The sequence below is a fragment of the Glycine soja genome, chromosome 8, assembly GCF_004193775.1.
Source record: "Glycine soja cultivar W05 chromosome 8, ASM419377v2, whole genome shotgun sequence".
Lineage (NCBI taxonomy): Eukaryota > Viridiplantae > Streptophyta > Magnoliopsida > Fabales > Fabaceae > Glycine > Glycine soja.
This window is the reverse complement of record NC_041009.1, coordinates 3,105,393-3,119,906: the sequence shown is the minus strand read 5'-3', so window position 1 is coordinate 3,119,906 and position 14,514 is coordinate 3,105,393. Positions and strand designations below refer to the sequence as shown.

Here is a 14,514-nt window from a genome sequence, read left to right as displayed (position 1 = left end):
ATTATATATGTTAATATAAACGTACTATTGAATATATATTTTTATGAATAAAGGACATAGAGTAGTAATATATTGTAAATAAATGAATAGTTATTATAAAAAATGTGTAAGTATAAAATAATAAAATAAAATAACTTAAAAAATGATAGAGAGAGAAAAAGTGAAAAGGAGTTGGATAGGAGATGTGTTTTTTTAGAAAATAGAAGAGAAAAAAAATCTTATAAAAACAAAAGAAAAGTAAATGATAAAGAGGTAAAATAATAAAATAATAAAAAACTGAGAGTATAAAATAAAATGATAGAGAGGGAAGAAGTGGAAAGGAGTTGGGCAAGAGACGTGTTTTTATTAGAAAATAGAAGAGAGATAAAATCTAAAAAATAAAAGAAAAGTAAATGAAAAAAAGTTTGAGAGGAATAAGAAAAAATTGAGTAGTAATTTTTTTTTTCTTTCAAAATTGTGACGTGTGTTGTATAAAAGATCAAGTTCCATTGTTTGTATAATAATAATATCTATGTGTCGAATAAAATGAATAAACAAAACTAATATTAAACTCATGAAATAACGTAAAAAAATATAAGAAAAAATAAATGTTAAAAGAAAAGTTCTAAAAAAGAAGAAATAAAGAAATTAAATAGTATAATAGATAATAAAATAGATTTTTTTATCCTATATAAAATAGATAGTGGTATCAGAATAATAAATAAAGAAAAAGCTGAATAAAAAGAGAAAAAGGAAGATAGAGTTTTTGGAGGGAAAAAATTTGTTAAAACTGTGACACTAGTACATTGTTTTATTAGGAAAGATAGGTAGATAAAATTATAAAATATTAAAATACGAATAATTATATTTTAATTATTATATTATTTATTAATCTTAGAAAAAATATATGTGGCTGTAATTTTAATTTTTTATCTATAATACTCTTTATCTGTAATTTTTAATTAAAAATTATAATAAAATTATTGGAAAAATATTTAAATTATTATACTTAGAAATTTTAAAATAAATGAAAACTATTTACCTAAAGTTTGTTTTTTTATAATAAATATTCACCTAAAGTGGATTAAAAAAAATAATGATTAAGATTTTAATATATATTTTATAATTTTAGAATCATTTTAATTATTACTCCCTCTGTTTTTAAATAAGAGTCGTTTGAAGTTAAAATTAGATAACCAGGAAAGTCATAAATATTTTTTATTTGAAGGAAATTTGTAAATATATTTCCTATTTTATACTTTTTAATTCTTTATTTTCTACTAAATTCAAGGAGTATCTGTTATCAATTATCTATTTCCGCATTTAACGTTTCCAAATTCTCTCTCTCGAAACTAAAATTTCGGACTTCCATACAACCTCTCGAATACTCCTTTTTATTGAATTTTCATTGCATCGTACTACTCCTTTGGTTTAATACTCCATTATCTCAAATTTCAAGTATCTCTTTGGTTTACTTCTTAAGCTCGTATTCTTCATAATTTGATTCTTGAACACATTCAGCAAAAATAATTTTCCCTCTTTAATTTTTAATCTTAAAATTTTTAAATAATTTCACGTGAAGCTTTTCCTTTTAAATAAACATTTAGATTCATAAAAAAAGTACTATTGAATTTTCTATTATTGGGAATTAAGTTTTTTGTATTGGAAGTAGATGTAAAGTGTTATTTAAAAAGAAGTACACTAAATCTCAATGAGCTGTTTTGGGAGTACATAAAAGTAATTTATGGAGAGAAGGGTATAGTTGAGAGAAAAAAAGTTTATATCACCTTCAACTATGAAAATGACAGATAAATGAAAACAAAAATATTTTAAAAATCCGACAGTTAAAAAGAAAAAAGGAAGTAACTTTTAATTAACAAATATAAAATTTTAATTTTACACATATGAAAGAGAAATTAAAATGATGCATTAAATGTGATAATCATAATATTAATTATAAAATTTTAAAATAAGATAATTGTCTAAATTCGATTAGTTATTCAAGATGGATTATTTAACTCTATTTTTACTTGGGATAAATTAGACAAACCCATGAAAAATATATATGTTCGCATTAAAGTTTCTAAATATAATTTTGAAACAAAAGTAAATTAAAAACTCAAGTTTGATAAAAAAAAAAGGATTTATTATAATGCGATTTATGTTCAAATGATTTTGTTTAAAAATATGTTGATAAAATGAAATTTGTTTGAAAAATACTAATCAAAATTAATTTTACTTTATGTTTCTCTTGAAAAACAATCTATTTGTTGCTTCCAATTATTGAAACTCAATTTTGAGTCAAAGATAAGTAGGAAAATTAGTTTTAGAGACAATCAAAATTATTGAGGCAAAAATATGTTTGAAATACCAAATAGGTATCCAACTGTGTGCATAACAACTAAATAAATCACAAAAGTGACCTTAAAAAATTGAAAAACCAATAAAAATTTAGTTAGATCCAGCCAAAAAATAACAAAACTCTACTTTTATACTTTCTTAAAATAAATCAACTTAAGATTTTTGTGATTATCTTTTTTATTCTAGAAATCAACCGGTTAATGTTAACTGTTAATGTTATCATATATTATTGTAACTTAGACTTCTGTCTTAACATATATTTTTATTTGAAAATTTGCATATATTTTAAATATTAATAATCTATAAATTGATTTTTATTTTTTATTCTTCTTCTAATAATAATAATATTTCTTTTACCAAAATTTAACGACTATAAAATTGCTGAACCTTATACCAGTACTTTTTCTTATTTTAAATATGTATAAAAAACTCATTCATGTTAATTAAGAAAGTTGGTTAATAACATTGAACTCTATCAATATTAATTAAAAATATTTTTTTCTAAATTATCTTTAATTGAAAGTTAATATAAGAAATAAGAAGTATTTGAAATTAAAAAATAAAAAATATTTTAGAAATAATATCTTTAGATGAATGAGATATGCATATCTTTAAAACTAACACTCACATGCAAGTTTTTACTTATATTCAAAACTCCAATCTGGTTTTAAAAACATTCCCCATCCCCATTTATATGTAAACAATCCGAACTATAGAAGAATCTAAAATGCCATTCCATTCTGTAACCTGGTTTAAGTACATGAATTAGTTGGCATTGGCATTGTCCACTTTCCCCCCCCTCTCCCATTATTGAACTAGCTGTAACTTAGGTATGAAACTCCATCTCTAGTTAAACCCGAAGTTTGCTTTTATCTGTAGGAAATACTAAAAAAGTACTATTCCTAATCCGTCTTTAATTTCCCTTATCCGCAAGCAAGATAGTTTGGCTTAGAAACTAAATTAAGGTTTGAATCTCAGCAGCACAATATGTAGCCACGTTATAAATTTGATGTCCTTAAAAATGAAAAGAGCTACTGTATTTCTCTAACTTTTCAGCATGGAGAAAAAAATCTGTTATACTAATCTACGCAAAAATAATTAAGATGACACATGCAGAATCATCGGTAATTATTAATAAGAAACTGAAGAAAGCTTTAGAATGTATGGTTTGGGAATTAAGATTTGAAATCGTTGGCGAATCTCAGTTAATTTGAGAAATTTTCCCTCCTAGTTCTATTGATAATTTGATATTAGAATTTTCTTGAAACAGAGAGTTGTCTCTTTCCTTTTAATGTGAGGACGGGGATCAATATGATGAGCTCACTTTATGAAACGTCATTAAATATGGTTGACAATCACAGGCTATCCCAAGAGCCCTAATTGAATGGTAGTTATGTTCGTCCAAGTAGAGGTAATTGATTAATAGGACAAGTAAGCCAACTTCAAACATTAGTAGTATTTTGATTATCTTCATTGCGTTTGCATGTTAGATGTCAAATGCCCTTACATCACAGGCCATGTGAAAGGGCCCCTCTTATAGTTATAGACATAAAGGTCATTGTCCCTTTGATGGTGGGATATGCCCTGCTTGCTTTGTATCTTTCCTTAGACTTCCTTCAATCCAATGGTAGCAAAGATAAGAGGACGGTCTCTGCTTTCAATTTCTTTTTTCTTTCATTCTAACACCATTTAATAATCAAAAGGCTTAAGCTAGAAAGGTATACAGAACTTTCATATTACATGCTATGGTATCTGATTTGAGGAAATGAACTACACTACTGACTTCTGTATGTAGACCATTTCGAAATGATTAAATGCTTTTCACGGGTTCACCTATTATTTGGTACGTGCATTAAGTAGTGGTAAAAATAATGCAGTGTCCAAAAAGGTTCCAGTGAATCCAATGCCAATGATTTACATGACATCAGCATCTGATCCAACCGTAACGTAACATTTATGATAAATTTATTGAATAAAAAAGTATTTAGCAGTATCGTAGTGATTCTAAATCAATATTTCCTTAACCACTTAGAGTCTGTTTGTGAAAGCGTTTTAAAGCATGCAACTCCTACGCTTGCTTTGGCCTTTTACCTTTAAAAGCCAAATTTATCCGTTGAACGTGGTTTGAAGACGACGTTTCCAAACAAGGAAAAACTGATACAATTTTGTTCTAATTTAATTTATAGTCTCAAAACAAATTATCCCAAATATATATGTTAAAGCACAAATAGTAACAAAGCATGTTCTTCTCTTGTGTGCAAACAAAGTTATCAGATTCCCCTTTTCATTTCCTCTAATCTCCTCCAGGTAAAAAACAAAGGAACAAAGATAAGCCACAGTGTACCATGGAAAGTAGAAAAAATTTATTATTATTTTCTTTTTTTTGTGGAAAGAGGTTCCCATAAAAACTGGGAGACTTTGTGTTAATTATATTCCCTGAAGGGACTTGGTAAGAAGCAAGCATTGATCCCAGTTTGGGTTGCCGTTGCCGATTCCATACGCATCCCGAGCATTATACGTAGCCAGATGTATGTCTGGCTAGTTTGGGAAAAACAGGGTGCTAAAATGAGTAACAAGGTAGAAGACCAAACCTTTAATGCAATATTTTGTTCTTAGAGTGACAAGTGTAACTACTGATTCATAATTTTAATTTCATAATGCTTATGTATTTGCGTTTATTTTTCTGTAACTTAATATTTTAATTTGTAAGGTGCACGGACAAAATTTTAAAAGGAAAAGCAACAGCTGCGCGAAATAGACACAAAATGATGATTGATGACCGACAAGGCTTAATTACCTTGGATTAGAAAAAGAAGAGTTTTCGTGGCAGTAGTAAAGCTTAGCTTGCAGTTTAATTTGTTCACGATCCAATGCAGAAGACGGTGTGCAAATTTGAATTCAAATCTCAAAACCAAGCCAGTTTGCACATGGAGGGTGTTCCTTGAGAAACATTTTAAAATCAAAGATAAGAAAGGACTTCATTAAATACATTGACCCTAGTCGGTGCTTTTTAATGGTTCTTGGGATAGTATCTATTCACGCCCAACCACCATAATCTGAACCGGGACCTGCAGACTCTGATGGTCTCCATGGGCTATTGCCCATTGGGGACCATTCCGTCCGTAAGAACAATATGGTCTCCATGGAGTATTAAATTTTGCACGTAAAGGAACAAGAATCTCTACTTGTATGCCTAACGCTCCCTAGCTAAGAACAATATCTTTCCCTTCTTTATATTCTCAACGTAGTAAGTTCCATTCAATTTTGCATGCAAAAAACTTGAAGTACGGTAGATCCTTTCAAAGACAACGGATAGGAAGATTATAGTAAAACAACATTTTAACATTAATGAAGTTGAAAGTGAGAGCTCTTAAACAATGGTGGCATGTCCTAGATTAAATTGATTATCCCTCCTCCCTTTGATGGAAAGAAAGAAGCGAAAATAATCATAATCATGCGGAGAAAGAAAGTTTTCTATCATTCAACCTATCATTAAGATGCTTGCTTATAAGCAGCAGCATATAGGATCATTTATGCAGATTGATATTGATAGCCTAACTAAAGAAAAACATTCAAATCAATAATGTCATGACCGCAACAGACTTGAGACAGTGATAAGAGAAAGCGAATTTAATTAGCATAATCAATTCAAGTGAAACGCTCATATTTAGACTAATAAGTAAATTTAAAGGAAAAAGAAATAAAATTTATATAAAAAAATAGTATGATATAAGAGAGACAATAACAATAAAAATAAGCAGCAGCAGAAAGTGGAACTGCTACTGCCTTTGCAGCCATAGCCATAACTTAAGGTCTCGGATTCATCCCTATACATAAAATTTTCTCTTCAACCTACTCTTAATTTCTCTGCCCTCCCTTTTTATTTATTCATAACAATTGAAATCAATATGGAGGGAGACTATCTTTCTCCTCTTACCCTGGCTTTGCTTCAACCTCCTCTGTTTCTCTTGACGATAAAATAAAGAACAAAACCTTGTCGTACGTTCTCTTGTGAGTACTTGTAGTAATTCATAATAAGCGGCAAGAGAGAGTCGCGTAACATTCCTTCCATCGGAGGAGGGTATTAGAGAAGAAAGGGACGCAATTAATAATAAAAGCGTGTCGGTCAAAAGAATCAATAAAAGGGTGGTGGTGGAGGCGACGCGTATGGGAGTCCAACGATAGGTGGTAATGGCCCTTCGTATACTGGGGCAGGTGGTGGAGGCGGAGAAACTGAAGGTGGAGTTTCGCACGGAGGCGGTGATGCCGGCGGTGGAGAATGGTATACCGGTGGCGGTGGCGGGGGAGGAGATGGGGATGGTGGTGGCAGGTAAGGTGTGGGAGAAGGTGTAGATTGGGGAGGGGGTGGAGGAAGTTCTATACAAGGTGGTGGTGGTGGTGGTGGAGGTGAAGAATGGACAGAGGGAGGAGGTGGCGGTGATAAATAAGGATAAACAGGTTGAGCGGGTGAGTGATGGGGTGGCGGAGAGCCGTAATTATGAGCAGGTGGTGTAGGGGAAGAATGTGGCGGTGGCAAATACACTGGAGAAGGAGGACTATGAACAGGTGAAGGTGTCACAGGTGTCGTAGGTGAAGGAAAGGGTGAAGGAGTAGAAGGCGATGGAGGTGAAGGTGTTACAGGAGTTGTAGGTGAAGGAAATGGTGAAGGTGTAGCAGGTGACGGAGGGGAATGTGAAGGTGAAGGTGTTACCGGTGTTGTAGGTGAAGGAAATGGTGAAGGTGTAGCAGGTGACGGAGGGGAATGTGAAGGTGAAGGTGTTACCGGTGTTGTAGGTGTAGCAGGTGACGGAGGGGAATGTGAGGGTGAAGGTGTTACCGGTGTTGTAGGTGAAGGAAATGGTGAAGGTGTAGCAGGTGATGGAGGGGAATGTGAGGGTGAAGGTGTTACCGGTGTTGTAGGTGAAGGAAATGGTGAAGGCGTAGAAGGTGATGGAGAAGGTGTTACCGGTGCTGTAGGTGAAGGAAATGGTGAAGGTGATGGAGGTGAAGGAACAAAATGTTTACACTTAAAGGAGTTACAGTCCACAGGTTTAGACAAGAACGACTTACATTGCGCCGGAGGCCTCTGCAGAGGCCTCGCCGGTAAGCAGTTTACCCTGTCATCAAACGCCGGCAATGCGAGACATGCGGGAGGCTCACCGGTGAAGAAGTTAAAGGAATAAGTGAAGTTCTGAAGGTGAGGCAACATACAAATGCTAGCTGGAATTTGACCAGAGAGCAAGTTATGCGCCACATTGAGCTGCTCCAAGCTAACGGCGTTTCCAACGGCGTTCGGTATGGGACCAAGAAGCTGATTAAAGCTGACGTCGAACACCGTCAGGTTCTTCAAAAGCCCAATCTCCGAAGGCAAGCACGATCGGAATGCGTTGTTCATCAAAATGATCTCGTTCAAGTTGGACATGTTCCCCAAGCTCGCCGGAATGCAGCCGTGGAACCTGTTGTTGGCGAGGACGATGACGGAGACCGGCGAGTTGCCGAAGTTGTCCGGAAGATCAAATACGAAACGGTTGTCGTTGATGAAAATGGCGTCCAGATCCTTATCGAACAACTCTCTCGGCACCGTTCCTTCGAATTCGTTGAACCTGAGATCCAAGAACTTGAGTGATGGAAGACGCAGAACGACCTCAGGGAAGTTCCCTGCGAACCTGTTGTTACTGAGATCCAGTTCGTAGAGCAGTTTCAACCTCTCGAACTTGTGCGGCACGGTGCCGCAGAATCTATTGGAGTTGACGTGGAAGAGTGCAAGATCCAGAAGCAAGCCAAGCTCTTCGGGTAAATAGCCGGCAATGTCGCAATGGTTGAGATCAATGCCGGCAACGGTACGGATCTTGGGGATGTCCAGAGCGGGAGCACAGTAAACTCCGGTGTAACTGCACACGTCGGATCCAACCCAATCGGCTGTCTGGTTACGGGGATCAGACAAAATGGCTTGCTTCCAAGCTTGCAAGGCTATATAAGCGTTTCTGAGACGGTCATTTTCGAAAGCAAGAGAAGGGTCAACGATGACATTCTCACCTCGGTCGCCGAACTCGTCTCGGTAGTAGAGAAGCTGGCGTTGTTTGACGTACATTGCTTCGGCGTCGGAGAGTGAAGAGGCAGACACGGTTAGGGAGAGTAGTGTGGCAATGAGGAGTAGTGTGAGAATGGAGGAGTATGCTGCGTCCTTCTTCTTCATCATCATCATCATCTCACACTAATGAGAAAGAAGGAGAAGGGTTTGTTGTTCTAGTTTTAGAGCCTGAGAGGCCACTCTTTATGAGAGTATGATGCAAGACAGAAATAATTCATCAAAGGGACAGCTATACCACAGCTCAAAGCCCACCAGATTCTCTCTCTCTCCCATTTTTATTTTTTAAACATGAAAATACATTTCTTTTCTTTTCTCCTTCTGTTTTGTGCATGTGTAGTGTAGTATCTCAAAACGGACCCAAATGAGAGGAGTAGAGTTGATTCGTACTCTGCTGGGTTGCCTTTAAATTCGTAGACACGTACTCTGCCAGCCAGCGATATTCAATTGCTACTAACAAATATTTTAATAAGTAATGCTTTGTTTCTCTCTGTTCTGTTCACTCAGTCTGTTGCTTTATTCATGACTATTTTAAGTATTAACAAGGATTTGGGGGTGTTTGGTTATAACTTACAAGGTGCAATGCCTCACTTGTTTGACAGAAACTGTAATTCTTTAAACGTAATAATTAACTTACAAATAAGGAAGGAGTCGGTGGTGGCAAATTTAGGCGAGCAATCCAATTTATTTAAAATTGAAGTTTGGTGGTTGATATTGGCAGACATTAGAGTGGATTTAATTGGCCTGTGGAAGGTGCAGTAATTTTTGTTTGGATGTGTTGGTTGGTATCACACGCTCTGAACTGAAGAAGGAAGAGAGCAATCGACGCTCTATCGAGTCCCACGTCATTACCCTTGGATGGACTTTTTCATTGGCAATGCCTACGTTCCCGTCAAAAACTTGATTACCCTTGGATGGACTTTTTCATTGGCGATGCCTACGTTCCCGTCAAAAACTTGAAACCCATTTCCATTATTTACTTTTGTTCTCATTAGGTTTTGTAAGATTACATTGAAAATTTTCATTCATGGTACGGTAGTAGTATTTTAATCTGTCGCTATTTGATGTAAAAAATATATATATAATGAGAAAAATACGTTTCTTTTTATCTGCACAGATTTAACTCATTAGATTGTTTTATCTGCACCTTTTCTTTTAATCTTTATCTGCACCCTTTAATTATGATATTTAAACTTTAATAAGGTATTCATATTTTTCAATTAATGAGAAAATACGTTTTATTAGTTGCTCACTTTTTTTTAAGATGATCATTTCGTAATAATTTGCGATATGATATTTGTAACTTGGGACATTTAATATCTCTGTATTTTTATTGGGTTTGTTGAGTTTCGGAAGGAGCATTAAAAGCACTTTCAAATCGTAGGTAATCTTGACTACTTTAAAAAACTTTATACTAATTAATCTTAATAATTATTATAATATAAACGTATACGAATATATATATATATATATATATATATATATATATATATATATATATATATATATATATATATATACAAGTTCAAAGGAAGGAATTGGGCCCTACCCCATCCCCTCTACATCCGTCTCTGTTTACAATATGTTAATGAATTTGTTTACCATTATATTTTAATTTGTATCTATTTAGTATGAGAAAGCATAATACATTCTCATTATTACCCTCTTTATTATTAGAAGAAATTAATTAAAAATTATAAAATTTGGTGAGTCTCAGTTTTTAATTAATGAATTTTACTGTGATTTTTCTTTTTTTAATAAATTTTAATTAATAAAAAATATTTCTTCCATCTCAAAATAAGTGTGGTGAAAGAAAAAAAATAAATTTCAATATAAATGTCACATTAGTTTTCAATGTAACATTGATTACTTTTTTTTATTAATATTCCTAATAAATGTTATCTTACCTTTTCAATTAATATTAATAATAAGATTAATTTTATAAAATAATTATTTTATTTCATATATTTATTGCCTTGTTTTATTTGTGTTAAAAAAAAAAGACTAGGACAAAACTTATTATAGAATGGAGGGAGTAAGTTAGAAAGGATTTAGGATTCCTTGTAGTTGACAAACAATTGCAGGGTGCCGTCATGAATGAGCAATTTAAAAGATTTTTTTTCATCTCATTTTATGTATTTTTTTTGTCATAAAATATAAAGTTAAGGGCGTAGATTTAGTGCAATTGGAAAAGCAACTACAATGAATCCACTTATGTTTGGCAAAGTATGTTAGAAATTGTGTTACTAATAATACTCTTTTCGATTAAAATTGAATTTTAGTATGCTACTCAATTTTTGTATTCACGATAAAAACACATTTAATTTGTTACTCTGTTGACTCTAAAGTAAATAATAATTGGTAAGATAATTTATATTTGGGTGTAATACTTAAATAATTATTAATTTATATATACTAATTATTTTAAATTAAATTGAAATGATAAAAGAAGTTAAAAAAAAAATTTGAAAGATATTATATTTTTAAATTAACTTTTTATTTGTTTGATTGTTTAACAGTTTTAAGATGTGTCGGATTTTTTAAGTTATTAATGAACCAATTATCAGATAAACATCTTATCCGACCATTTGAATTGAATGATCCAATCTAGTTTTGAAAACCATAATTAAAAGTGAAAAGAAAATTAACTTAACAAGACTATGATAGACAACAAACTGAGTATTTAGAATAGAAAAAGATGATAAAAATAAGATGATTAGGAATTGTTAATTTGTTTTCGAATAATTTTCTCAAATTGTAATTTGTACGTAAATCATAAAAATAAAAAACCAAGGCTCACAGCTAACAGGAGCTGATTGAGGCCTCCGTCCCGTGAGTTTGATTTCATGTTCATGTGTTGCGCGTCCATATCAAATTACTGTGGACGTTCTCCTCTGGGATTGGGACCCACTAAACATGGCGGATGAAACCTGTCCCCTGCGGAAGGCAAAACGACAACCGGTGGATAGTGTCGCCATTGGGACCCACGCGTCACTCACGTTGCTCCTACTCCCAGCTGGATCATCTCATCAGCCTTGAGATTTACGGTGCACCGCGTCCGCATAGCTTGCACATCAACACGCACCACCTATACACTACACTTTTAGTCCAAAAATCATGGGTGTGTCTTCCATCTTATTTTACAAAATTGATTTTAAATAATTTTTTTTATTTGTTTAGTTTTATCTTGAAGAAAGGTCATGAATGATTTTGTATTTTAAATTACTTTAAGTTAAAATAATCTTGAATAATTTATGTTGGTTTTAAAAAATTATATTAAATTTTATTTATAAATCATAACTTGTTTTTATTATAAAAATATTTACATATAAATCACATTATTTTAATCAAAATCAATTTTATAAAAGTGTTCAAAATCAAATTTGTAAACTTCATCCAGCACTGACCTATCTTCGTTCCAATTCCAATTAAGAATTGCATAACGACATTAACAATTAACGCGGTCTGCTTTGTTGAATGACTGTAAATCTGTAACCATTGTATAGAGAAAGCAATCAGAGTCCAAATATTGAAACTAGCAGGTTTCGAAGCAATTTAGACTAGATTAAAATACTATAATTTGAATTAGATTAACTTCTCAAGTTTACTAAAATATTTTAGACTATTTTATTTCAAAATTTAACTAAATTATTAGATCGCTTGTCAAACTTAAATGTCTTTTCTAATGTGAACATATTTTCTTATTGATGGATAAATGTTAATTGTTTGTTTGTTAGTTTAAAATTTAATAGAAATATAATTTAAAATTTATAGTTGTATTTTGATGAGTTTTTTTATTAAATTGTATTTTGTATAGCTGTATACTATAATATATACAGAATTAATTTAATTTTTTCTAACCCTGTCCCATTACAAAATAAAGATGGACATGTTCTCTGCAGATTTTCCAACTGTGAAGGACCATGCGTTTGGTTCTACTACATCAAAATCTATATAGTCTATACTCTAAGTTCACGTCAATTGAGAAAAAAAATGCAAAAACTAATGTAATAAGGTTCCACATCGAGTCCTGGATAGGCATCCAAAAATGCAGGAAGATAGAGTTAGATTTTAATGTTTTATACTTGTCTCTTTTAAATCCATCCTATTCTTAATAGCGGCAGGAACGAGAATAGTGAAACTCACTCTTGACCATCTTATAATTATGAGTGTTAATTTTTTTTTTTACACACGAATTCCAAATACTCATATGTTTAGTTATAGTTGATAATTTTATTTTCTTTTTATTTATTTCTTCCTATTAAATGGTGTTATTTTTTTATAAAATTAGTTGGAAGTTTGAAATTTTGAGAGCTAAAAGCTATAAACTAATTTATTAAACTATAAGTATCAATAAAATTAGTTGATGAAATAATTAAAAAATGTAAAATAAAAAATAATAAAATCATGATTTATTTTTAAAAAAATAATAAAAAAATTTAATAAATATGTCAAAGATAAAAATAAAAAATATTTTAAACATACTATTTCAAATAAATTTTAAAAAATATTAGAAATTATTAAAAAATAACTATAAAAAATTATTTATCAAATAATTAAATAAAAATTTTAACTAATAAAAAAACTAAAAACTAACTAAAATGTTTTTTCAAACAATTAAGTAACCTTTCTTTGTGTTACAAAGTGCCAACTAGGCAACCAGCTTTTGATTGTAAAAAAATCTTGATCCTATGTTATTCCTACTTTTCTAGGGATTTTGTTCACCGGCACTTGAAACTAGATGTTTGAATCTGTACGTGTCCTCTTAATAATTTGAATGATTAGATAATGTGCTGCGTCCGTTTTAATATACCCAATAAGATCAGCTTAGTAATGAGAGTTAGAACAAAAGTATGTGAATTTAGGTTCAGTCTTCACTCTTGTCATTATGAAAAGAAAAAAAAACTTAGATTTATTCACCTTCAACAATTTTAAATTATTTCAATGAAAATCAATTTTACTTAACTCTAGAGATTTTGGTTTGTTTGAGATGAACTTGCTTAAATGTACCTACATTTGAGGAATATACAACCCATTACAACTTAAAGCTTTCAAATAGTTATAGGGCACTATCAAATTTAGCGCAATGAATCATAAAGTAGGCAACCAAACTCAACTATTCTATGGTCATTATGTTGAACATGAGAACCACTACATGGACTTCATTACTCCGCCGGTACTCCTCCACTAAAAAATTAATCAATTTATTGCAAAAAGTCTTATAAAGAAAGCAACAGAGAGATTTATAGAATGAAAAAGAATTGGTTCACTATTTTTTTCCCAAGACATAAACTTGTTGGCACGTTAGAATCATAAACTTTTGTGTTGTTCTAACTTCTAAATAAACCATGAGAAAGTGGATTCTCTGCAAAACGCGTAAACCCACAACAGAGGAAATACCAGCCTTTTAACACCAGCTCAGTTCGCATACTTGATAGAAAAGGTTAGGTAAGATACATCTAGAAAATACAAATGATGCTTGTTAATTCTTTTTAAAAAATTAATCTGTGTTTGGCAGAGAACTTTTTTGGTTAATTTTCTGCTCCTCTAGTCCACGACCACCTTTTTGATTGCCGAAATAATGCTCATTAAAAGTTAACCAAATGATTGGATATAATTGAGACTTCCTTTAATAATGACAACTGCTCGGACTACATGTTTTAGCGACGGAACCTATAGGGACCCAATTACAAATAATTCTTATTAATTAAAGACCCAATTACAATTTTTAAAAAATATGAAGACTTGTTTATAATTAATCAAATAATTTAGAAACGTACTAACTAATCTAGGCTATACTTGGATAAAATTTAGAAAAGTATTTTCTTCTTCTGAATTTCAATGCACAATTCCAAATTTCAATACTCAAAATGAAGAAGATTGCTATTTTGATATTAAGAATACTTCTGAGCTCTTTCAACTGAAATCCAAACATTTACTTAATCTAAAAAAACAACAACTAAGTATGTGTTTAAGAGTGAAATTTTAGAAAACAAAAATAAGACATTTTAATATTTTAAATTAATAGGATTATATAATGTTTATCTAAAAAATATTAAGACACTAAAATTATGTTAATCTATAAT

General features: G+C 31.6%; 1 protein-coding gene across 1 annotated transcript; it reads right to left on the bottom strand.

The window, feature by feature from the left end:
• Nucleotides 1-5,987: 5,987 nt before the first annotated feature.
• LOC114421174 (leucine-rich repeat extensin-like protein 4) lies at nt 5,988-8,814 on the bottom strand. Its single transcript, XM_028386998.1, has one exon. It carries the CDS (start codon nt 8,546-8,548, stop codon nt 6,476-6,478), a length of 2,073 nt encoding a protein of 690 aa, XP_028242799.1. The 5' UTR covers nt 8,549-8,814; the 3' UTR covers nt 5,988-6,475.
• Between the last annotated feature and the right edge of the window lie 5,700 nt (nt 8,815-14,514).